At 41.9% G+C, this 23246-nt stretch overlaps 1 protein-coding gene across 2 annotated transcripts in view; it reads left to right on the plus strand.

The window, feature by feature from the left end:
- LOC139311479 (complement component C6-like) overlaps window positions 1–20852 on the plus strand; it is a 39983-nt gene extending 19131 nt beyond the window's left edge. The window contains exons 11-17 of one of the 2 annotated variants that reach the window (XM_070935917.1): window positions 5006–5177; window positions 7657–7768; window positions 10557–10689; window positions 12536–12727; window positions 14882–14972; window positions 16068–16309; window positions 18490–20852. In XM_070935917.1, the coding sequence (XP_070792018.1) occupies window positions 5006–5177; window positions 7657–7768; window positions 10557–10689; window positions 12536–12727; window positions 14882–14972; window positions 16068–16309; window positions 18490–18665 (1118 nt within the window). In that variant the 3' untranslated portion in view covers window positions 18666–20852. Of the gene's footprint in view, window positions 1–5005; window positions 5178–7656; window positions 7769–10556; window positions 10690–12535; window positions 12728–14881; window positions 14973–16067; window positions 16310–18489 lie in introns of those variants that run through there. The other variant, XM_070935918.1, reaches the window with a different exon arrangement.
- Window positions 20853–23246: the final 2394 nt, after the last annotated feature.

The raw sequence follows: 23246 nt of genomic DNA on the forward strand, positions 1-23246 counted from the left end.
ATTTTCTTTCAAGCGAGCTAAAGAGAACAAGCCCCCCTTTTCTTCAGGGAACGAAGAGTTTGGCAAAGCATTAAGCTGCTTCAGAGTATACATTTTCCTCCCTTGCATTAAGTAATTAAATCCCCTTTTCCTCAACTATTTATCATATTTCTTTCCTTCCTTCCTTCCTTCCTTCCTTCCTTCCTTCCTTCCTTCCTTCCTTCCTTCCTTCCTTCCTTCCTTCCTCCCTCCCTCCCTCCCTCCCTCCCTCCCTTCCTTCCTTCCTTCCTTCCTTCCTTCCTTCCTTCCTTCCTCTTTTAATTGTGGGTTAGGAGAACTGCCTTAAAATGGAATCTCCCATCCACAGAAACTATAGTAACGATAATATATCAAGATGGATAAAAAAACAGTGGTGAAATCCTCCACGGTTTGCCACTGGTTGGCTGCCTGCGCATGCGCAGTATGCGCCAAATACACGCTGCGTGCAGAAAAAGGAGGCTTAAGAAGATAAGTAGAACGGGGGGGGGAAAACATCTGTGCCGCGCGATTTAGATTCGCTAGAAAGCAGCTGATCGTCGGTTTGGATGAATTAGTAGCTTTTTTAAACTACCGGTTCGTCTGAACTGGTGTGAACTGGTAGCATTTCGCCCCTGGTAAAAACAATCCCTTGACCATGATTTCATTTGACTGAGAAGAGGTTCATCTCACATCAAAACCAGGACTGTATCTTATATGGAGTAGAAAGCATATTACTGAGCAATATCTAATTGCAGCACTAAGTTGAATGATGCTATATGGAGCAGTGGTGGGTTTCAAATTTTTTAATACCGGTTCTGTGGGTGTGGCTTGGTGGGCATGGCATGGCTTGGTGGGCGTGGCAGGGAAGGATACTGTAAAATCTCCATTCCCTCCCCAATCCAGGGGAAGGTTACTGCAAAATCCCCATTTCCTCCTGATCAGCTGGGACTTGGGAGGCAGAGAATAGATGGGGGTGGGGCCAGTCAGCATTTTTACTACCAGTTCTCCAAACTACTCAAAATTTCCTCTACCGGTTCTCCAGAACCAGTTGTTCTGGTTCAGGACAAAATATTCAAATAGTCTCCTATTTCTGGTTGGAAATAAACAGGCCAGGGAAAATTGGGATCAGAGAGTAAATGCAGCTTGAGAGCAACTATCATTTATAAGAAAGGAGCTAAAGAAGAGGAAGAGGAGTAGCTGGTAATGAGAATGAAGGAAATAATAAACAAGTACTACAGATTTCCCCTTGATCTGGGGATGGTATAGCAACCTTTCTTCTACTTCTTCATTTTAACCATCAAAAGGCCAGAAAACCATCAAAGAAAAATTACACACATTCCTGAGCCAAAAGAACAACTTTGGGGCAGAAGGATCTTCCTTCTCCATCTGCCTCTTCTCACCAATGTATTGTGTTAGTATCTTCAGGGAAAGTTTAAAAAGAAAATTTGGTGATTGCAGCAGTGCCACTAAAGCCTTACCCCATTGTACATGTACAATGTCAACAAGTTTACAAAAAGGACAGGATTTCAATGGTGTGACTGTGAACACCATCAAGCCTTTTTGTGATTCCCTCCCCATGGATGTGGGCAGCTGTGTATCATGAAAAGCAGTTAGAGTAAGGGGCAGGATGTTTATTCCTTTCTTAATTAACAAAGAGGATTGGGAAAGCCATATAGTAAACATGCTCTATTTTCACTATATAATCTTCCCTTCATGGTCTTCTATCTCTCTGGTTTTCCACGTCAACCAAAGCTCCAAGAAAGATATCATGAGAAAACCTTTTAAATAAAAGGCTTTGTTTTCCAAATCAGGAAGTATGGGGGGAAATATAGTAAGAGCATTGCTAAAAGAATCAAGATGGCGGCTTAGGCTTTGATCTCATTTTTTTAACCTTTCCAGATTAAAAAAAAACTCCAGTTAAAACTCCAGTTAAAAACTCCAGTGGATGCTCCTGCTCTACACACACACAGAGAAATATCAATATCCCCTGTTTTCCTGCAAATAAGACCTATCCCGAAAATAAGTCCTACCATGTTTTTATGTGTGCACCTAATATAAGCCCTACCCCCAAAATAAGTCCTACTTAAGAACCTGGCTGCCCGGCCGTCCATTCCATCTGGTTGCTCACAGTGCCTTGGCCACGAGGTGAAGCAGGGGGGTGGAGCTATCCCATGCACCGCCTTACCTCAGGGCCCCCACAGCCAGGCCATCCTTGCCCCCGACACCTGCCTCATGGCGGCAGCACCAACAGCCATGAGCAGCAGGAGCCCAAGAGGTCGCCAGCCCACTTCTTCTGTTTGCTCACAGGTACAACGGAGCAGGAGGCTAAGTGGTATGCTGGTGCCATGGCTGTGAGGTGAGGCAGGTGTCAGGGCATGGATGGCCTGGCTGCAGGGACTCTGAGGTAAGCTGGCCTGGGCCATATGGGGCAATTCTGCCTCCCACCTCACCTTGTGGCTGTGGCACTGGCATGTCTCTCGACCTCCTGCTCCATTCCGTCGGTGAGCAAACAGAAGTGGACCTCCTGTACATGGGGGAAAAAAAGACATCCCACCAAAAATAAGCCCTGTCTTATTTTCGGGGAAACATGGTAGGAAAGATAGCATCCTCCTTTACCTCTCAGAAAAGGGCACAAAAAACAGGACATGGAGAAGAATTCTAAACCTGTATAAAAATGAAATAGAAAAAGAGAAACCTCTTTTGCAGGGAAGAAAACTTTCATGCATCCAGAGAGCAGATTTTAGCAACATATTTATATTTTGCCTTATCTGAGGTAGCCCAGTTGGTGGCTTCAGTGCAGTGATGATATGATTTGGTTTATCAAAATGCTTTGCATCTCTCTCAGTGGTGTCTTCGGCTCTGTGTAGGGGAGATGCTTTACTTTATTCCTTAGAAGCTGGGAGCAACATTGTTCTTGAAGTCCCTTCAAAGTGCTTTGCTTGAAACATCACAATTTGCTCATTTTAGCCCCTGGGCAAATGCAAAGACAAGAGCTAACATTGAGACAAGCAAGAGTATTGGAAAACAGAGCACAGATAACAAGACGTTCAACATGCTGGGAAATGCAAGGGACGTTAAGCCAATGTAACTGAACAAAGCAGCAGGTAGAAGTGGGCTATGGGTGAATGATCTAAGGATGAAGATTTGTGACTGTCTGTTTCCATCAGTCCATCCACATGAAAGGATTTGTGTTTGCCTTGGACCAACAGAGTTTTCAGATTGGCACACCTACCCACAGTCTAACAAACTCCTTTTTGTCGATCGAAAAGGTTGGCAGTTCAGCGGTTTGAATCCCTAGTGCTGCGTAACGGGTAACAACTGTTACTTGTCCCAGCTTCTGCCAACCTAGCAGTTCAAAAGCATGTAAAAATTGTAAATAGAAAAATTTGGGACCACTTTGATGGTAAGGTAACAGAATTCTGTGTGCCTTTGGTGTTTAGTCATGCCAGCCACATGACCACGGAGACATCTTCGGACAGCACTGGCTCTTTGGCTTTGAAGCGGAGATAAGCACTGCCCCCTAGAATCAGGAATGACTAGCACATATGTGCGAGGGGAACCTTTATATTTACCTTTTTAGCTTGTACCAATGGAGTTTTCAAGGCCCACTGGCTAATCCATGTTAGCCAACAGCTAGATAGGGCTGAGAGGATTTTCAGAGGGTCAGGCCCATCTCAGATACGATTCCATGTCATCCAGCAAATTCATTGGTCTGACAAGTCATTTTCTAAAGCTGTATTTTTAATAATGTCCTCTTTATCAAAACTTTTAAAATGATAAAAACGAACACAAAATAATATAAATTATATTGTGTTTTTTTTTTGTATTATAAAGTGGAGAAGAGAAAAAGCAAACAAGCAAAGAGAGAACCGAAAAGTGCAAGAAAAATACAAAAAGAAGAACAAACATTATAAAGCAGGAATTTCTGATATTCTTCATAGCAGTTATATGCACAATTATACATTAACATCTGACTTTAAAGTTACATCATTGAAAGTCAGAATTAGCTATGGGGTGAATGAGGCTTTTGCCAGATCATTTTGTTATGTTAATGGACTACTTCAGCTAAAGCACACTGTCTCTTCCTCTATTTCTCTACCTCATTTTGCAGAAAACCATCTGTCCTGTTACTCTAGGGCCATGAAGGCGAACCTATGGCACGTGTGCCACAGGTGGCATGTGTAGCCATATCGGTGGGCATGCAAGCTCAGCTCTGGCATGAGCCAGCTGATTTTCGGGCCTTCTGGGCCTACCAGAAGTAGGGAAACAGATGGTTTCCTGCTTCCAGAGGGCCTCGGGGGAGATGGGGAGGGCCCATTTTTGCTCTCCCCAGCCTTCAGAGGCTTTCTAGGAATCTGTGGAGGATGAAAATGGCCTTCCCCACCCCCCTGGAGCCGAAAATGGCCTGTTTGCCAACTTGGGAAGGTCGTGTGCGCATGCGCGGGGGCAGGACGCATAGAATTTTGGGTGTGGGCACACGCGCGTGCGACACCCCCTCCCCCTGCTCCTGGCACACGATGGCAAAAAGGTTAGCCACCACTGCTCTAGGGCTGTGTTTAATGGGAGATTTTGAAACCTAATCTTGCTTTGGGACCACCAATTCCCTAGGTATTATGAGAAGACCAGGATTCTGAATTGGTAGAATCTGAACTGGGATTTTACCAGTTCAGACGAGTTTGGGCGAACCGGTAGATCTGATGATCAGCTGGGAGCAAACCAGTTCGCTCCGACAATCAGGTTGGCCGCCCACTCACCTCTACACTTTATTTACCTTTATCTTCTCAGCTGATTGGCGCGGCAATCTGCCACACCTCAGCTATGCTACTCCCAAGTGGTAACATAGAAGGTTAGTATTTTTAAAACTGTGCATGTAGGCATGTGTGCGTGCAAAGTGTGCGGCCATGCATGAAGCGAGCGATCACCAAACCAGTTGTTAAACCGGCAACATCCCACCACTGGAGAAGACTCTTAATCCAAATGTTTTGTGAATCCTTTTCATGTATTCCAGTTGCAGTTGATGGTAATTGGAATTGCTGGGGTTCATGGAGTCCCTGTGATGGTTCCCATAAGAGACAGAGAAGCCGCACCTGTAACAATCCTTTCCCTCAAAATGGAGGGAAGCCATGTGAAGGTGAACAAGCGGAAGAGGAAGCATGCTATTTTTCCATATTTGTTGACAGGTAAGACTATAATAGTCCCAGGGTTTAAGAAAAGGGCTGTAGCTCAGAAGAATAGCTCTCTGCAACATTTTGGATTCAATCCTTTGCCATTTCAGATAAATCTGAGAAAAGACCTGTACTTAGTCATTGCCAGTCAATTCTTTTGCTTCACTGGGGAAAACAATTAAAGGAAGCTAAAAAGAAAAGCTATCAAAAACTATCTATGAATTCAGTTCCCATTCTCATTACAAGCTCAAAGCAAAAAGCCTTGTAGCAACTCCAGAAATCTTTGATGAACTTCCAAGCCAGACTAGTCAACCTGTTACCTTCCACTGATCACAGGAATCCAGCATTTTTCATTATAGCCATGCTGGTTAGGGGAATGCAGTTCATATGGAAAGTATGTGTTGCTTCCGCCTACTTTGAGCCCTTTTAGAGGAAGATACCAAAATGCCTTGGTATGTATCAATTGTATGGTGGATTGAGAGTTTTGACCACTCTTTGTTCCTTTTATTGATTTATTCGTTCTTTCCTTCTCTGACTTCTGAGACAGAACATCCAGGATAATCATGGGTGGGCTGCTGGGGGTTCACAGGGGTTCAGGAGACCTTTTAGCTAAGATTCTGTGCAGTTCAGAGAACCCCCAAATCCCACTTCTTTATGGCCCCGCCCCTCCCCTCCCAGATGTCCGCACGCAGTCCATTTTGGATGCAGGTAAGTGCAGGGCACGCACGGAGACTTGGGGAGGGCAAAAAACAGGCCTACCAGAAGTTCAGAAACCCATTTCCAGCCTCCAGATGGCCTCTGGAGCCTGGGGAGGCCGTTTTCGCCCTCCCGGAAGCTTGCGGAAAGCCTCCAGAGCCCGAGGAGGGCAAAAACATCCCCCCCCACCACCATGGTGCAGGAGGCTGACTAGGCCATGCCCACCATGGCCACGTCCATCCAGCAACCGTGCAGAGAACCCCTTGTTAAAATTTTTAAGCCCACCCCTGAGGATAATTATGTAAAGAGACTGTTCGCTGCAAGGATCCTGTGATATGCAGGATTTCTTGATAACCATCTTAGATCCTGGAATATTCTCCCAGCAAGAATTCACTGCTACTTTGGCTAAAGTGTCATGCAGTTCAAAATAAAGTTCAATTGTTCAAGAGATCCTGTGGCTGATTTTGAAAGACCCCACATAAGTACCGAGAGCGCTAATTTAAGAGCAATGATTCACAGCAGTCTACAAGGGTTGCCTTTTTTTTTTTTTTCTGGTCAGGAGTTCTGGGACAAGTATGTGGAGGCTATATTGTGGAAGCACAAAAGACTCAGTGGGCTGCTTTCTGAGCCTTTTGTCCACTCCTTTCTCTAATTTCTCCACCCCTTTCTCATTGTCATTTAGCAATATAGTTTGCACTGAATCAGCAGTTCATGGTGAAGTGATGCCTGCATGGTGGGGCTAAGTATTTCCTCCACCCACTGGTTTAGGTTGGCCTTTAATTCCACTTCCCACAACACCAAGTTAAGATATACCTTTGGTTTTAATTGGCACAGAACTACTCAGCATTCCAGGCAGAATCAGGGGATTCTTCCTACACTGGAGACCGAGCTATGCATGCCATACAGAAAGCCAAATCTGGCTCTAGCTTCTGCCTCAGTTTAGCTTCCCAATAAGCAACTGAGTCAGAAGATTATTTAAAAGCACTTTATTAGGGTACCCTGATAAAGTGAGATCTCTCTATGTAAAAGGGAGAGGGAACCTTGAACCCCATGTTTCCCTCCTTTTTATAGTTAACACAACAAAGAAAATGCAAGAGGAAAGTTGATTGGACAGAATAAAAGTAACCTCCCCTTTGCGTAGGAAATCAGTTACATATAGTCAAACATGTTACATATTTGTATCCCATAATATCACACATGTTCATTAAAATGAGGTCTGATGTCAGAAGGGGTGTAATTGTAAGGAAAAAGGTTGTTAAGAATTCACAAAAGAGATAAACCAGACCTCAGGTTGTACTAACAAACTTTTCTTAACTGGAGCTAGTCTCCAGCTTGTTTATCAGTTTGGGAATGTTAAAAGCTAATACATCTAAACATCATTTTAAAAGAGAGAAAATAAATCAAATTAAAATACATGGTAACTATGTTACTTAACAAGTAACAAACCCCATGCCATTTGCCCCTCAATACCCAATGCTCCCTAAACCATCCCTCTGTCTTAAAATGTGGCACCATACTGTGTCCAACAGCCAGTCCCGAAGCCAAACTGGGTATAGAATAGAGGACATTCTGTCTTTGGCTTCAGGCAACACCTGGCATGGTTACCTACAATACTGGTCTCAAGAGTTTGGATATCACTAGTTACCCAATACCTTAGTAGAAATCTAATAACTAAACATGGGTCTTCGCATGTTCCTGCCATAAACTATGGTTTTTCTCCCTCTCCTCCAGAATCTGAAAAAAATGGCTGTCCAGTGATTTCTGATTCCACTGTTGTTGTTGTTGTTTTCCCTTTTAGGGGAGCTATATGTGTAAATGATGATGAAGCAACAAGGGAGGGAGACATTGCAGTTGAGAGACCTGAATCCGGATGTCTCAAACCAGATCCACCAGAACATGGATTTATCAGGGTAGGTGTTTTAGAACTTCTCAGCGAACAACACTGTGGTGAAATGCAATTTTTTTTATTACCGGTTCTGTGGGCGTGGCTTGTTGGGCATGGCATGGCTTGTTGGGCGTGGCTTGTTGGGCATGGCTTGTTGGGCGTGGTGTGGCTTGGTGGGTGTGGCTTGGTGGACATGGCAACCAATATCCTTCCCCTGGGGGAAGGATATTGCAAAATCTCCATTCCCAGTCCACTCTGGGGCCAGCCCACTCTGGGGCTTCTCCGAACTGCTCAAAATTTCTGCTACCGGTTCTCCAGAACCTGTCAGAACCTGCTGGATTTCATCCCTGCAGCAACATCTGTGAAAGGTGAATGGGTTAAAATCAGCAAGATAGCAGATGGAGCATTGTGATGCAAATTCATCCCTTTTGAGCATACATACAATGTCAATACACCTACAGAAAGGGTATATTGTGCAACATGATTCTCCATCCACCATCTTGCTGATTTTAACAGTCTCCCTTGAACATCATTGTTCTCAGTTCTTGTTTTCTTACGTTTCTTGGATCTAGATACTTCTTATGCTTCTTGGATATACTGTAGATACTTATTAAAAAGCAAAGGATTAAGCAAATGTGCTAGCAAGAGATTAGGTCTTAGACACATCCCCTGGAAGAGCTTTTGTGCAACCTGGGGATCTTCCTAGACTCATGAAAAGAATCATTTCAAGGTCATGACAAAGTATTTTTTTGTGATATCAAGGAGGACCTTTGCACAAATACATCCTGCACTGTTCCTAGATCAGGAGGCACTGTTCATAGTCATGTATGCATTACAGGGGTGGATTCTGTGGGCGTGGCTTATTTTGTGGGTGTGGTTTGATGGTCATGTGATAATTCTTTAGGATTTAGCAGAGGTACTGGTCTACCAGGCTTTTAACTGCTTGCAGAGCTGTATCAGTCTACCCATTTGGTCTTGGAGTATTCTGGTCTACCCATTTGTTTTTGGAGGCATCGGTCTACTCATTTGTTTTTGGAGATACCGGTCTACTCATTTGTTTTTGGAGGCACCGGTCTACCCATTTGTTTTTCGAGTGCTCTGGTCTACCACCACACTACCTTTTAACACTGATCAGCTGTAGGGCGGCCCTTTGAAGCCCCGCGGCAAGAGTTTAAACAGTTTTTTTTTCCTTCTAGCAATCAGCTGGGACTTGGGAGGCAACGAATAGATTGGGGGCGGGGCCAAATAAAAGGTAAGAATAATGCGGAGAGGGGGGACCCAGCTCCTGAACAAAGAGAACCGGTTCAGTGATGTCATATCATCACCACTACCGGCTCGGCCAAACCGGGCCGAACCGGGAGGAACCCACCACTGATGCATTAGTAATTTCCCAAAAGAACTATTGCAATACACTGTATATGGGCTGCCTTTCAAGACCATTTGGAAGCTTCAACTGGTCCACAGTGCAGTGGCACATGCAGTACTGGATGCACCACAGGACAGCCATGTAACAACACTGCTACATGAGCTGCACTGACTCCCAGTGGGCTTCATGGTGCAATTCAAGATGCAATGCAAGCTTTAAAGCCCTAAATGGCATAAGACCAGGTTAATGATGGGATTGCCTATTTCTGGTGGCCTCCATCCATCCCACCAGAACTAACAGGGTGAACGTTCTCCAAGTCTTCTTGGTAAATTAGTATCACCTGGTAGGTCCTAGAAATCATACATTCTGGAACATTTATACGACCTGACCATTGGCTTTTCCAAAAGGCTATGAAGATCCAGCTTTACCCCAAGCATTAGGATCAGTATACATTAATGGAAACTGGTTATGTTCCATTTTGTTATTGTTATTGGCAACAAAATATTTACGACCTTGACATGATTTTTCTTCATTGATTTCATTGTGTGTTAAGTTTGATTTTATGTTTGCCACCCAAAGTTCCATTGGCTAGATAGAAATTCATATACATTTGTTAAATGAATGAAATTAATCCCTAATTAGAACCATCGTGTTTAAGCCAGTATATCTTTCAGAGCCAGGCATTTGATATAAAATGGCCTTGCTGAAGTTACAGATAGCTATGGCACTATAATTGGGTTTACTTCACAGCCATTTTTGCTGTTTTAAGGAAAAGTACAAGATAATGTTTTGTTTTGTTTTTTTAATTTGATTTATATGCCGCCCTTCTCTGGAGACTCAGGGCGGCTTACAGTGCGTTAAGCAATAGCCTTCATACTTTTGTATATTTTTTATACAAAGTCAGCTTATTGCCCCCACAAACTGGGTCCTCAATTTACCTACCTTAGAAAGGATGGAAGGCTGAGTCAACCTTGAGCCTGGCAAGATTCGAACTTACTTTAATTGAAGACAGCTGGTGTTAAATTACAGTACTTTAGTCTGCAGAGCTATCCAGGTTCCTGAATGTTAAGATTCATTGTAACTTAGGGAATTATTTATTAAGCAACTAAGATCAGAAAGACCCTGTTTCAAATCCAAATTCAGCCACAAAGCTCAGTGGGCTAGCCTTAGTCCAGCTATTCAGTATTTCAGTCTTATTGAATTTAAGAGTTGTTGTGGACATAAAACAATGCCAAAAAAAAAAAAAATCTACAGATTTTTATAATTTTGAGAGAATTTCTGCTAATGGGTAGAATAAAGTTTATCTAAATAGTTTTGAATGGATTAACTGCTCAAACAAAGCTGCATGAAAAACTTGGGTGTTTCTACTTGAATATAAGGAGCTGTTTTTATTTCATAACAAGTTGTTTTGCTCAGCACATGAAGAGTTTCCTTTGGTTAATTTCAGAATGAGAAGAACCATTATGACGTTGGGGAAAATGCTGAAATTGTGTGCTTCAGTGGATACACTCTTACTGGATATCCGTTCTTTCACTGCCAGCCTGATCAAACTTGGTTGCAACGTCCTGTCGAATGCCAATGTAAGAACCATTAAGAGATTTAAGCTATTAATAAGAGAAAGGGTATGAAAACATCAATAGAAATTCTCTGTGTAGGAAATCTTGCTTAGTCCAAGATCCAATTTCATGTGAAAGAATCCTACATGAGTTTATGGAGATATATCCAGAGCATTTGCATCATGGCTACTTTGGCAACCAGTGTGAGCAAATCAACATGCCCACTTTATGTGTTATGAGTTATGAGTGAGGAAAGGCACATAATGCCAGGTGCAAAATGCTGAAGCTGAGCTGAGTACAGAAAGTCCAAATTTTGGAGAAGTTGGCCACACTTGAAGTAGAATTGTGGAAAGGGATGGGGAAAGTTGCCTTGAAGTCTTACACATTGTTCATACTAATTTTCAACAATGTTGCCGTAGATAGGTCAGTGATTTGACTTAGTATGTCCATTGGAAGGGGCTGTAGTTCAAAGATCTGCTTTGTGTGCAGGAAGTCCCAAGTTTAATCCTGGCATTTCCAGGTAAAGCTGAGAAGGATTATAGTTTTATTCCATGAGAGCTGTCACCAATCAATGTCAATAATTAGGGATAGGTGGACTAACATATTGACTTTGGTACACAGCTTCTTACGTTCCTAATTTTATAAACAGAACTTCTATTCCTAAGAGAGCCAAATATAACATAATATAATATAACAAAGGATGTTATGTTAAATGTGTTGTTGAAACAGTACATGCCTCCCTGAGATATTTAAGCCTTGTTATATCGGTTTCGGTAGCTTTCCTTGGTCATTTCTGCATATAAGCAAATAGGTGATTTTGTTTCCCCTGGAATCCTAGCAGAAATGTTATCTCTGAAAGCACATGGATATGACGATGAACTGAGCAGCTTTGAGAGAACATGGTTGCCTCCACATTTCTGTTGTAAGGAAAGGCCTGGTTGCTTTCTTGTATTACCTTAATTCCTGATAGGGAAAGCAGGGGTATGATATTTCAATGGCTCAGTCCAGTGTTTCTCAACTTTGGCAACTTTAAGATATGTGGACTTCAACTCCCAAAATTTCCCAGCTAGCCATGCTGACTGGGGAATTCTGGGAGTTGAAGCCCACATTTCTTCAGGTTGCCAGGGTTCTAAAACACTATCTTAATCCAAAACTAGCCAGTCCTTGTGATTAGTTCATGGTTCAATTCAAACCCAGGACATTGGTTTAACTCAGGAGTGTCAAACTCAAGGCCCGGGGGCCAAATCCAGCCTGTGGGTGCTTAGATCTGGCCCGCAAGGCCTCCCTAGAAACAGCAAAGGACCGGCCCATGATGCCTCTGCCGGTGAAAACAGAGCTAGGGAGGGTGGCCCTCCCAGGCTCCATTTTTGGCTGCGACAGCCTGCTGCCACCCTCTGCCAGCGAAAATGGATCTCGGGGGGCAGCCTCCCCGAGCTCCTTTTTTTCTGGCAGAGGGTGGCAGGAGGCCGTTGTGGCTGAAAACGGAGCTCGGGAGCCCATTTTTGCTGGCAGAACACTCGAGCCACCACAGACATTCCCGAGATGAATGATGTCAAGCTGGTCACGCCCAGTCTGGTCACGTCCACCCCGGCCCCTGAGGTCAAACACAACCCTGAAGCAGCCCTCAATGAAATTGAGTTTGACACCCCTGGTTTAACTGGCTAATCGTGGTTAAATTAACAATGTACTGTGTGAATACAACCAGTGAATTAGTGTTTCAGTTTTCAGTTTGGATTTTTAAATTGTTAATTGTTTACATTTTTGATATAAAGCCATTAAAAGTATTTGAACTCTGTATTTAATTTGCAGCTCTTCTGTCATATCATGGTAATCTCATTTACCTCCCTCCCTCCCTCCCTTCTTTCCCCAGTATCTGCATGTCGCAGACTGGCAGTCTCAGATGTTGTATCTATTTTCCCTTTTAAAAGTGAATATGACATTGGGGAAACAATCCGCCTAAATTGTGCACCAACCTTTAGGTTAACTGGCCATTCTGAGTACACCTGTGTAAGTGGCCCCGCCTGGCGTCCTGCTGTAGTGAGACTGCTTACCTGTGAGAAAGGTAAGTGAATCGTTCATTGTGGCAGAGAGATTGACCTGTTCAGTGTGGGGTTTGGAGCAATGAGTTCAAATTCTCACTCAGGCATGCCACTCAGTGTGATCTTCCTTTCAGGACTGTTGAATGAACCTATCATGAAAGGGGTGCATGTGATGTTACATATGAATGCCTTGAAGGAAAAATGAGATTAAAATACAAGAAGAGAAGAAAAATGAAGAAACTGGGTGCTCTCAAATAAAACAAAATGAAGAAGCACCGAAGTCTAGGAGGGCTTTACTGTTAATAGTTATATCATAAAAAGTAAAGATGCTCCACATCAGAGAGGTCAACAGGGGGATACATTCAAGCAGGGGTGAAATTCAGCAGGTTCTGACAGGTTCTGGAGAACCGGTAGCAGAAATTTTGAGCAGTTCGATGAACTGGCAAATACCACCTCTGGCTCGCCCCAGAGTGGGGTGGGAATGGAGATTTTGCAGTATCCTTCCCCTGCCACACCCACCAAGCCACGCCACGCCCACCAAGCCACACCCACAGAACCAGTAGTAAAAAAATTTGGATTTCACCACTACATTCAAGGTGTTTTCTTGTCAACGGTACAAAACATTGTCTTATCCAGGCTTTTTAAAAAAATTCCAAATCTAGCCTGTATCCCTGGCATGTCTGGGTGATTTACCACAAAAATATGAGTCAGCTACAAACCTACTTGATTTTCAAGATATCCAAAATCACTTCAGTGATTCCACCTGTTGTGATTTAATTTTACTTTTAGATACATACACACACCTGCATTGCTGTGATGGGTTTCAAATTTTTTACTACTGGTTCTGTGGGTGTGGCTGGGTGGGCGTGGCATGGCATGGCTTGATGGGTGTGGCAGGGGAAGGATACTATAAAATCTCCATTCCCTCCCCACTCCAGGGGAAGGTTACTGCAAAATCTCTATTTCCTCCTGATCAACTGGGTCTCGGGAGGCAGAGAATAGATGGGGGCGGGGCCAGTCAGAGGTGGTATTTATCAGTTCTCCAAACTATTCAAAATTTCTGCTACCAGTTCTCCAAAACTGGTCAGAATCTGCTGAAACCCACCTCTGCTGCATAGTCAAAAAAGCAACAAATCCAAACTCTCAGAACTGTGTGTAGAATCCATTCTCTCCAAAAATGATAACTGTGCTCCTCAGAACTCCTCCCCAAATTGCTAATAGTATGCAATATTTTACTTGACAAGAGGAGAAAATTATTAAACATATAGGAACTGTCCAGAGTGAATGAAATGAAGCACTTTGTGTTCATTAAGAAAATTGATATGAAATATCTAAATTTGAATTGACAATATCAAGGGAATAAGGAGCAATACATACAAAGAATGTGGGAATATTACAAACAGAGAATGTTAGGATGATTGCTCAGGCTGTGCATGGATGACAAAAGAGAATAAACTTAGCGATCCATGTTTTATATATTTTAAAATGATAATATAAAATACAAATAAATGTTGATAAATAAAACAAAGCAATTATCCAAAAGAGATTTGAGGGGAATAAACTTCTCTTACAAACTCCTGTGAAACCTGAAAAGATATAGTATAATATTTGATATGGCACGTGTACACCAAAACATAAATACCTTTAAGAAATTAAAAAAATAACCAGCACACTTAATAAGCCTGAGACATTTCTGGCTATCTATACTCAGGAAGGTTCAGATGCTCTTAATTATCTTGATTTTACAGCCCACTAGGCAAAACCTGGCTACCTTGTGGATTATTTCAGGGCTAAGGATGGAAAGGAGAAATTGCTTATATTGATTGGTATATCCTGCTTTGCTGGTCAGAAATGGGGTGATTAGAGCATTTTGGGGTTCTGTATAAAGGTGTCGATACAAAAGAACTTTCAATTCCAGAGCAATTGTCTTTAGCAAATTTAATCTGAATTCAGGTGTCTATTTTAAATCATGCTTCATTTTTGCTCTAGCCACCCCTACTCTGGGGGATGTCACCCATGGATGCCACTCAAAACTAAATATGAGCTTTGGCTCCAAACAATTGTACATTGTAGTTTAACTCAATCCTGAAAATGGCTATCAAACCTTTATACAGTATATCTAATAGTATTCCTATGTGTTTATGCTTCATTCTTTTGCATTCCTTATCCTCTTGCAGATGATTCTCTACATTCTCAAAGCAATTGCAAACCAGGTGAAAAGCAAGTTGACTCCCAATGTGTGTGTATGAACCCTAGAGAAGACTGCAGGTAAATTATACAGAGAAAAGTGTTTCCCCATGCCAGATGTTAAGACTTGTATTATCTTAAGAAAAAATGAAATGCCTGCTCCAACCTATATCCAACTCCAAGATACTTCCTTCAAATTTTTCTTCTTAATGGATCGTAGCTACGAGGAAGCTCTTTCTTAGGAGAAAACTTTAACATTGTATAAAATTATCCATTTACATACCGGTGTAGGCTTTCACAGCCAGCATCTTTTGAGCCGTGTTGGGCTTAGGGCTTTGTGACCATGATCTAAAAAACATATTTCCTGACATTTCACCAGCAACTGTGATTGACATCTTCAGAAACTCACTGGGCTCCTGTCTTTATAGCCAGGTGTTCTGATTTCTGATTGGTCAATAATATATTGCTCGGTATCAGACCATTTTGCATCTCAAGATGCCAGCCACAGTTGCTATGGAAACCTCAGGAAATCTGTTCGCTAGGCCACGGTCACTAAATTCTGAAGCCCAACCCTGCCCATTATCTACTTGTCTGTGTCTTAGGAAGACTCCATACACCACGCTTGATTCACATGGGCAGAATCCAGATGTTTTGTGTATTCCCTTTGATACATTTTCCCCATATAGTATGTTCTCAGGCTTCCTGTGTCTCCTCCAAGCTCTCTCATCTCACAAAATGCCATAATCGCATTCCCTCCCACCTCCTGAGAACTTGCATATTGTTACCCAACATCTTGCAAAATGTCAACATGCTCTGATATTTGGTGATACAGCTAGGATTGGAATGTGTATGTATCTAAGTAAAATAGAGAAAGAGACTGGAGTTCACTTGTGAATATGTTGTTGCTAACCTATTTTTTAGCACCTTTTTAAAATTTCTTCTCTAAACAGAATCTGGAAGGTTCTGTTAATGTCCATCTGATATGAATAATGATAATCACTCCAGATTTAAAAAACAAAACAAAACAAAACTTGGCTAACCAGCTCCAGCTAACTTCCCAAACAGATGTTCTAAATGTTATAAACAATAATGAAAAATGCTTCTTTATTAATCATTTGCTTCATCCCTCTCGTAATCTTATGGTTACTTTGGCTTTGCATTTTGGTGATTTGGCAGACACTATTCTGAAGATGTCTGTGTCCTGGATGCCACTTCTGAAGAAGCACTTACAAAGCCCAGCTGCCCATATTTGGCTGAAAAATGCCTGGATCAGCATTCCTTCCATTTCTTGCATTCTGGCCCCTGCCGGAGTGGGACCGATGTGAGTTGGGCTAAGGAAAGGCTCAAAATTGCCACGGACAGCATAAAGAGAGAACCTTGTGGCTATGATACATGTTACGACTGGGAGCAGTGCTCAGGTACGCATGGGTGCACTAACTTGTTATTGTTCCTGGACCACATTTATGAAATCAGATTAGTGGCAATTGATATGTTTAGGCACCCATTTAGGCCTCAACACAACTTCAGGAAGTGGTCTGATTTGATCTGGCAATGATTTAGAGATGGCCAAATTCAATCTGGGGTCAGATCCAGGGGTGGGCTGCTGGAAGTTTGCAGTGGTTCGGGAGAACCTCTAATTAAGATTCTGTGCAGTTTGGAGAACCCCCTAATTCCACTCCTGGCTGGCCCTTCCCACCCCGCCCCTCCCAGGAGTCCCCACACGGCCCATTTTGGATGCAGATAAGTGCAGGGCACGCACACAGGCTTGGGGAGAATGAAAAATGGGCCTACTGGAAGTTCAGAAGGGCCTCCGGAACCAGGGGAGGCCATTTTCATCCTCCCGGAGGCTTGAGCCCCGGGGAGGGCAAAAACGCACCCCCCACCGTGGTGCAGGAGGCCGACTAGGCCAGGCCCTCCATGGCCACGCCCACCCAGCAACTGGGCAGAGAACCCCTTGCTAATATTTTTGAAGCCCACCCCTGGTCACATCCTGATAGAAATCCAAAGCTTTGAGCTCCCATTGACTGTGGTGAAATCAAAATATTCCTTCTCTTGCTCTTCTAGCATATCCCAGTTACAACAAAGGTTAGAGCCGCAATTTAACAAGATAAATGAACAAACTCAATAAACAGAATGTAGTATCCTACCAGGATACTGAACAAAGAGATTACAGTTTAAGAGAAGGCAAAAATTTACTAAAAGAGGTAGCAAGTTAGGGGCAAAGGCTGGTTTGAAAGGGTAAGAAATTTGGAAGAGACCCAAAGGAGAAATGATTTCCCCCTCTTTCCTTATGTCTCTCCATCATGGTACTTTCCCCACTCCCATTATGGTCTAGATAAGGATCATCTCCAATATTACTCCTGGATATGGATTCTTACACCATTGTCTAGATTTGGTAGCTGAACCAACTGATTTCTGGCTTAGCCACAAAGTAGAGCAAACTGGAAATATTCCAATTTACTTTTTGAGACGGAAGTGCTTGGAGGCAAGTGGTTTGTTTTCCTCATTGGCAGGGAAATGTTTGTGGGAAAAAAAATGTGTATAACATTCTAGATTCTTTTCTCCCCAAATAATTTTTCCCCAGCCCTAAAAGGGAAATGGAATGAAACTGCAAATTGAGATGGGGGGGGGGAATCCAAATTAATAAGAATTCTTGCAAGAAAGTTCAACTGGTGACTTTGGATATACTGACAAGTACACTGTCCTTTCAAGATAGAAGAAAGGCTAATGACCCAGCAAGCTATGAACAATTTTCATTTCTAACATTCCCAAGCATCAGACATAATGTTCTGCAAAATAGACCATAAGGTTTTCAGGCTGGTCTGCAGCCAAAAAGGGAACATTTTCCCAATTCTTCCTTAGAACAGGCTTCCTTGGAAATCCCCTTTCTTTCCCACAAAACAATCATCCTGTACAAACTGCTACAACTGCCTCCAAGCACTTCCATCTAGCTGTATGTACAAGTAGTCCCCGATTTTCAATTGGAACCAAAATCTCTGTGGTTAAACAAGGCAGTTGTTAAGTGAATCAATCCTGATTTCATGACCTTTTTTTTGCCATGGTTGCTTAGCGAATCACTGCAGTTATTAAGTGAATTGGGTGGTCATTAAGTGAATGGGTTTCCCCTGTTGACTTTGCTTGCCAGAAGTCATCTGGGGAGGCTGCAAATGCCAGTCACCTGACTCCCCCCCCAATTAAACAGACCAATATTATTTTTACAATAATGCAGGGGTGAAATCCAGCAGGTTCTGACAGGTTCTGGAGAACCAGTAGGGGAAATTTTGAGCAGTTTGGAGAACCGGTAGCAGAAATTTTTAGTGGTTCAGAGAACCGGCAAATATCACCTCTTTTGCAATATTCTTCCCCCAGGAATAGGGAGGGAATGGGGATTTTGCAGTATCCTTCCCCTGGAGTGGTGTGGGAATGGAGATTTTGCAGTATCCTTCCCCTGCCATGCCCACCAAGCCACACCCACAGAACCGGTAGTAAAAAAAATTTGGATTTCACCACTGTAATAATGTAAATATTGTGTTGATGGTTTGATAGATCTCTGAATATCATGTGACTAGAACTAAAAGCCATATTTTTTCTCTTATAGAGTCACATGGTAAATGTGTCTGCTTGCTGCCTAACCAGTGCCTGCGTGGTGGGGAGCCCATTTCCTGTGTCCAAATAAAGACAAGAAAGATAACAGCAAACCTTTGCATGCTGGGAGCATTGAAGTGCTCCAATACGGACATTATAATTTTACAGGAAGGGACCTGTCCAAACTAAAAGATGTTAGTTTTCCATTCCTGGACATCAATAGCATGAATGACTGTTTTTTTGTTTGTTTGTTTGTTTGTTTTTTTGCAATGGCCTTCCCAAATTGCTTTAATTCCAGCATCCGAGCATCTCATTCCAGCCTCTCTTATTCATGTCATCACCACACATCTGAAGTTCACGACAATTCCTCTTTTCTCCAACTGACTAACTGAGCATGGATGAAGTGCACTGCATACAAAAAGTTAGCGGAGCTTTGATTCCACTGTCACAACCTTCTTGGCTCCTTTCATGGGATGAAATTCAGTTTCGAATCGCAGGAATATGCCAGGAATAAGTGTCCAGTGTCCATTCCAGAGTGGGTTTCAGCAGGTTCTGACCAGTTCTGGAGAACCGGTGGTGGAAATTTTGAGTAGTTCGGAGAACTGGTAGTAAAAATTCTGCCTGGCCCCACCCCCATCTATTCTCTGCCTCCCAAGTCCCATCTGATCGGGAGGAAATGGGGATTTTGCAGTAACCTTCCCCTGGATTGGGGAGGGAATGGAGATTTTACAGTATCCTTCCCCTGCCATGCCCGCCAAACCATGTCACGCCCACCAAGCCACACCCACAGAACCGTTAGTAAAAAAATTTGAACCCACCACTGGTCCATTCCAATAATATGAGCTCTCTAAAATGGACCCTAAATAGCAGCTGTTCCTTCAACATGGCCACTGCTGCTTCTCTCCATTCTGACAAGCATTTTTGCACTGCTTTAAAAGTCCTCCTCACTTCTTGTGCCAGCCAGAAATTCCAATGCATTTTTTTAAAAAAAGCAACAGGCATTTTTCTCTTGGTTTTGCCGTCACCCCACCTGTTCTGTGGCCAGAAAGCCAAACAGATAAAAAACAAACGTTCTCTTAGATCAGCTACAGTGCGACAGTGGCATATGGATGTCATTTGCATTCCAACAAATTCAATCCTTTCTATCTACCACTTTCATTTAAAAAAAATCTGAAAGCAGAGGTGGAAAGCCTTGACAAGCCAACAACCACTGATCTAAAATAGATTTCCCAACTATATATCTTCCAGATGTATAGAAAATTGCAATAATCACATTTTACACAACAGCGCAAAAAATGCATTAAAGCAGTTATCTTTTGATATTGAAAATGTAGTGCTGAAGGTTTTTGCCGAATTTTCGAATTCTGCAAAGAAACAAGAAGAGTTTAAATCATTTTTTGAGTTTTGCGCGTCAGAATTCCATGACATTTTGCGCCATGTTCCAACACGTTGGTTAAGTTTGTTTAAAGCAGTCAAAAGACTTCTTTTAAACTGGATACCTCTAAAATCGTATTTTATTTCTCTTGGATCTGATGAGTGCCATAAGGTTATCTGGAACCTTATTTCGGATCAGGAAAATGAACTCGCAAAGGATGATGAACCAACAATTTCAGAATTGTATTTATATTTCACGCACTTCTTCATGTCAATAATGCAAGACATCCTTCTGAAGCTGGAAAGCAAGAAAATTCTTGCATGTGATCTTCACATTATCATGTGTAAGCTGCGTGATTCTTTGCAAAAAAAATACGATGAGCAGTTTTTTGGAATGAAAGTTTTATTTGCCTTACATAAAAAACATTTGCCTGAGAATGCCGTGTAAAGTTCAAGAAAGAAGCCATCAACGTGTATCAAAGAGCCATTGCATACCTAGAAAAGTGGTATAATTTCACCGATTCAGTATATGAGACGTTAAGTTGTTTCAATCTAATTGATCGCAATAATCCTCCAATTTTAGAAGAAATGACGAACATCTGGTTATTATCACCATGGCAAGAAGAACTTCCACCCAACACTCTCTTTAATGAAATTTCTGCCTTAGAAGAAGTTTATGTTCATCTGCAGGGCGATTCATCCCTTGATAAGTGGACGTACTTTTTCAAGAAAGAGCCAACTCTGAGTTTACTGAAACTGTTCCAGTATTGTGCATCAATTCCAGTATCAAATGCAAACATTGAACAAATTTTCAGCGTCATGGGAAATTTGTGGACTGACGAACGTAACCGACTGCTTGTATTAGTTTGAAGTGAACTTTGTATATTTTTTAATATTTCTCAACGTTGTACTGAAATTAAAGAATTATTCCTTAAACACAAAGAATTGATCAAAGCTGCGCAGTCAAATAAAAAATACACACAACAGCAAAGTAAAATGTAATTTAATACTTTACATATTATTATAATATATTTGATGTTTTGAATTTTAAGTAAAGTTTTGAAGTGATTATTTTAATACGTGCTAAAATGTTTGTAAGAAAATAAATAATTTAATTGTAATTTTTTTTTTTACTACTTAACCCCCTCTCCCTCGCTTGTCCGCTATTTTTTGGAAGCAGACCTGGCAACCCTATTTTAATCCCACCATTTTTAATTTCTGTCCCTTGAAGAAAGAGATTCTATTTAACTGTCATTTACTGTACAGGTAATCCTTGTTTAACAACCCTAACTGAGACCAGCAAATCCATCACTAAGCGAGGTGGTTGTTAAACGAAATATCACTTGATTGCCATGCTTAGAAAATCACCTCCAGTTGTTTAGCAAGTCATTACGTACTGTGATTTGCAATCTCCTACTGGCTTCTCCCTGCTGTTTAGAAGGCCAGATCCTGAAGATGGAGCTCAAATACTTCGGCCACTTAATGAGAAGGAAGGACTCACTGGAGAAGAGCCTAATGCTGGGAAAGATTGAGGCAAAAGAAGAAGGGGACGGCAGAGAATGAGGTGGCTGAAGCAGTCACTGAAGCAATCAATGTGAGCTTAAATGGTCTCCGGGGGATGGTAGAGGACAGGAAGGCCTGGAGGAAAGTTGTCCATAGGATCGCAATGGGTCGGACATGATTTCACAACTAACAACATGGATTTTGCTTGTCAGGAGCTAGCTGGAAAGGCTGCAAATGGAGATCGGATGATTGGGGGATCCTAAATGCAAGATAGTTCCCAAGTGCCTGAATCATGATCATGTGATTGCAGGGATGTTGCAATGGTACTAACTGCAAGGACTGGTTGTAAGTCACTTTTTTCAGCAGCATTGTAACTCTGAATGGTCACTAAATGAATGGTTGTTAAGGAAGGACTACCTGTACTAGTAAACTCTGGTAGGGAGTGTCAATAGAAAAGACAAGAACATGGTATTAGCATGCCTGAGAAAACCCTGAGATTTACAAATATATGTCTGTGGGTAATGCATATGTATATAACATGTTTCCCCCAAAATAAGACATCCCCTGATAATAAGCCCAATTGGGCTTTTGGGCGCAAGGCAATAAGGCCAAGCGCTTATTTGAGGGTTCAAAAAAATATAAAACAGGGTCTTTTTTTGGGGAAACACGGCATATTTTTTCTCCAATCGAAAGAAACAACATTTGGTGGTGAATGAAATGGTTGGAAGGAGTACTTTTGTTTCAAAAATCAGGATGCAATATTTCATTACAGATTTTATGCCTTTTAAAATTATGAATGGCTAAGAGCTACCCATTTTGGCTCTGACTGGAACTCCCATGAATGGAGCTATACTTTCAATTTAAGATGCCTCCAGCATATAATTTGTGTATTGTTAATCCTGTTGTTGTTCTTTAATGTGTCTTGAGCTTCATTTGGAGGTCATGCATACATTTTTCATTGCTTAGAACATTGGTTTTGGTAGCATTTTGATCCTATTGAGTACCCATACGCTCTGAGAAGCCAAACTCCATTTTGTAATGTTCGGAGGTAATGGAAACATCTAGAAGAAGCCAACTTATTCTGTGACACATATTCTTCTGAAGACAAAATCTACATCCCATACCCAGCATCGCTGTTTTATCTCATTCTGTTCTGTAATAAAGTATCCAGATTTATGTATATGGTCTGACATATTGAAGGATAGGAGGGTTTAGTTGCATCCGAGCTACACACAGGGTAATGTGTAGTCAGGACTGTCAGGGTGGCAATTAATCCCATTCCGCTTTGGGGTAATTGCACCTAATCAGAGATGGACCGTGACTTTTCCTTGGAGTATACTTTTAAAGAAAATAAAACCCAAGATGCATTCTAATAAAACATATTTTATTATAAAGAAGTAAATAAACTACCTTACTAGCTAATGATTACATCTTGGCAGCGTTCCTGCCTTACCTCTTGGCAGGTGAACAAAGAAAGTTAGAAGAAAGTGAAAAAATGTGGACATGTGCAGTAGCTTAGTGATAAGAGTCAGACAGTCTACCGTAAGTCTCAGAAGGGGAGCCCAGCTGACAAATACAAAAAACAGCAGTGACAAGGACAGAACATCAGCTATAAATGTATTGTTCTATAAAAGGTGTATGTTCTAGTACAGTACAATAGAATAGAATTCTTTATTGCCAAGTGTGATTGGACACACAAGGAATTTGTCTTTGGTGCATATGCTTTCAGTGTACATAAAAAGAAAAGATACGTTCATCAAGAATCATAAGGTAAAACACTTAATGATAGTCATAGGGTACAAATAAGCAATCAAATCATACTAGGAAACAATATCAATATAAATTATAAGGATACAAACAACAAAGTTACAGTCATGCAGTCACAAGTGGGAG

The sequence above is a fragment of the Pituophis catenifer genome, unplaced genomic scaffold (assembly GCF_029215685.1).
Source record: "Pituophis catenifer annectens isolate HBS135680 unplaced genomic scaffold, rPitCat1.0.hap2 SCAF_2, whole genome shotgun sequence".
NCBI lineage: Eukaryota > Metazoa > Chordata > Lepidosauria > Squamata > Colubridae > Pituophis > Pituophis catenifer.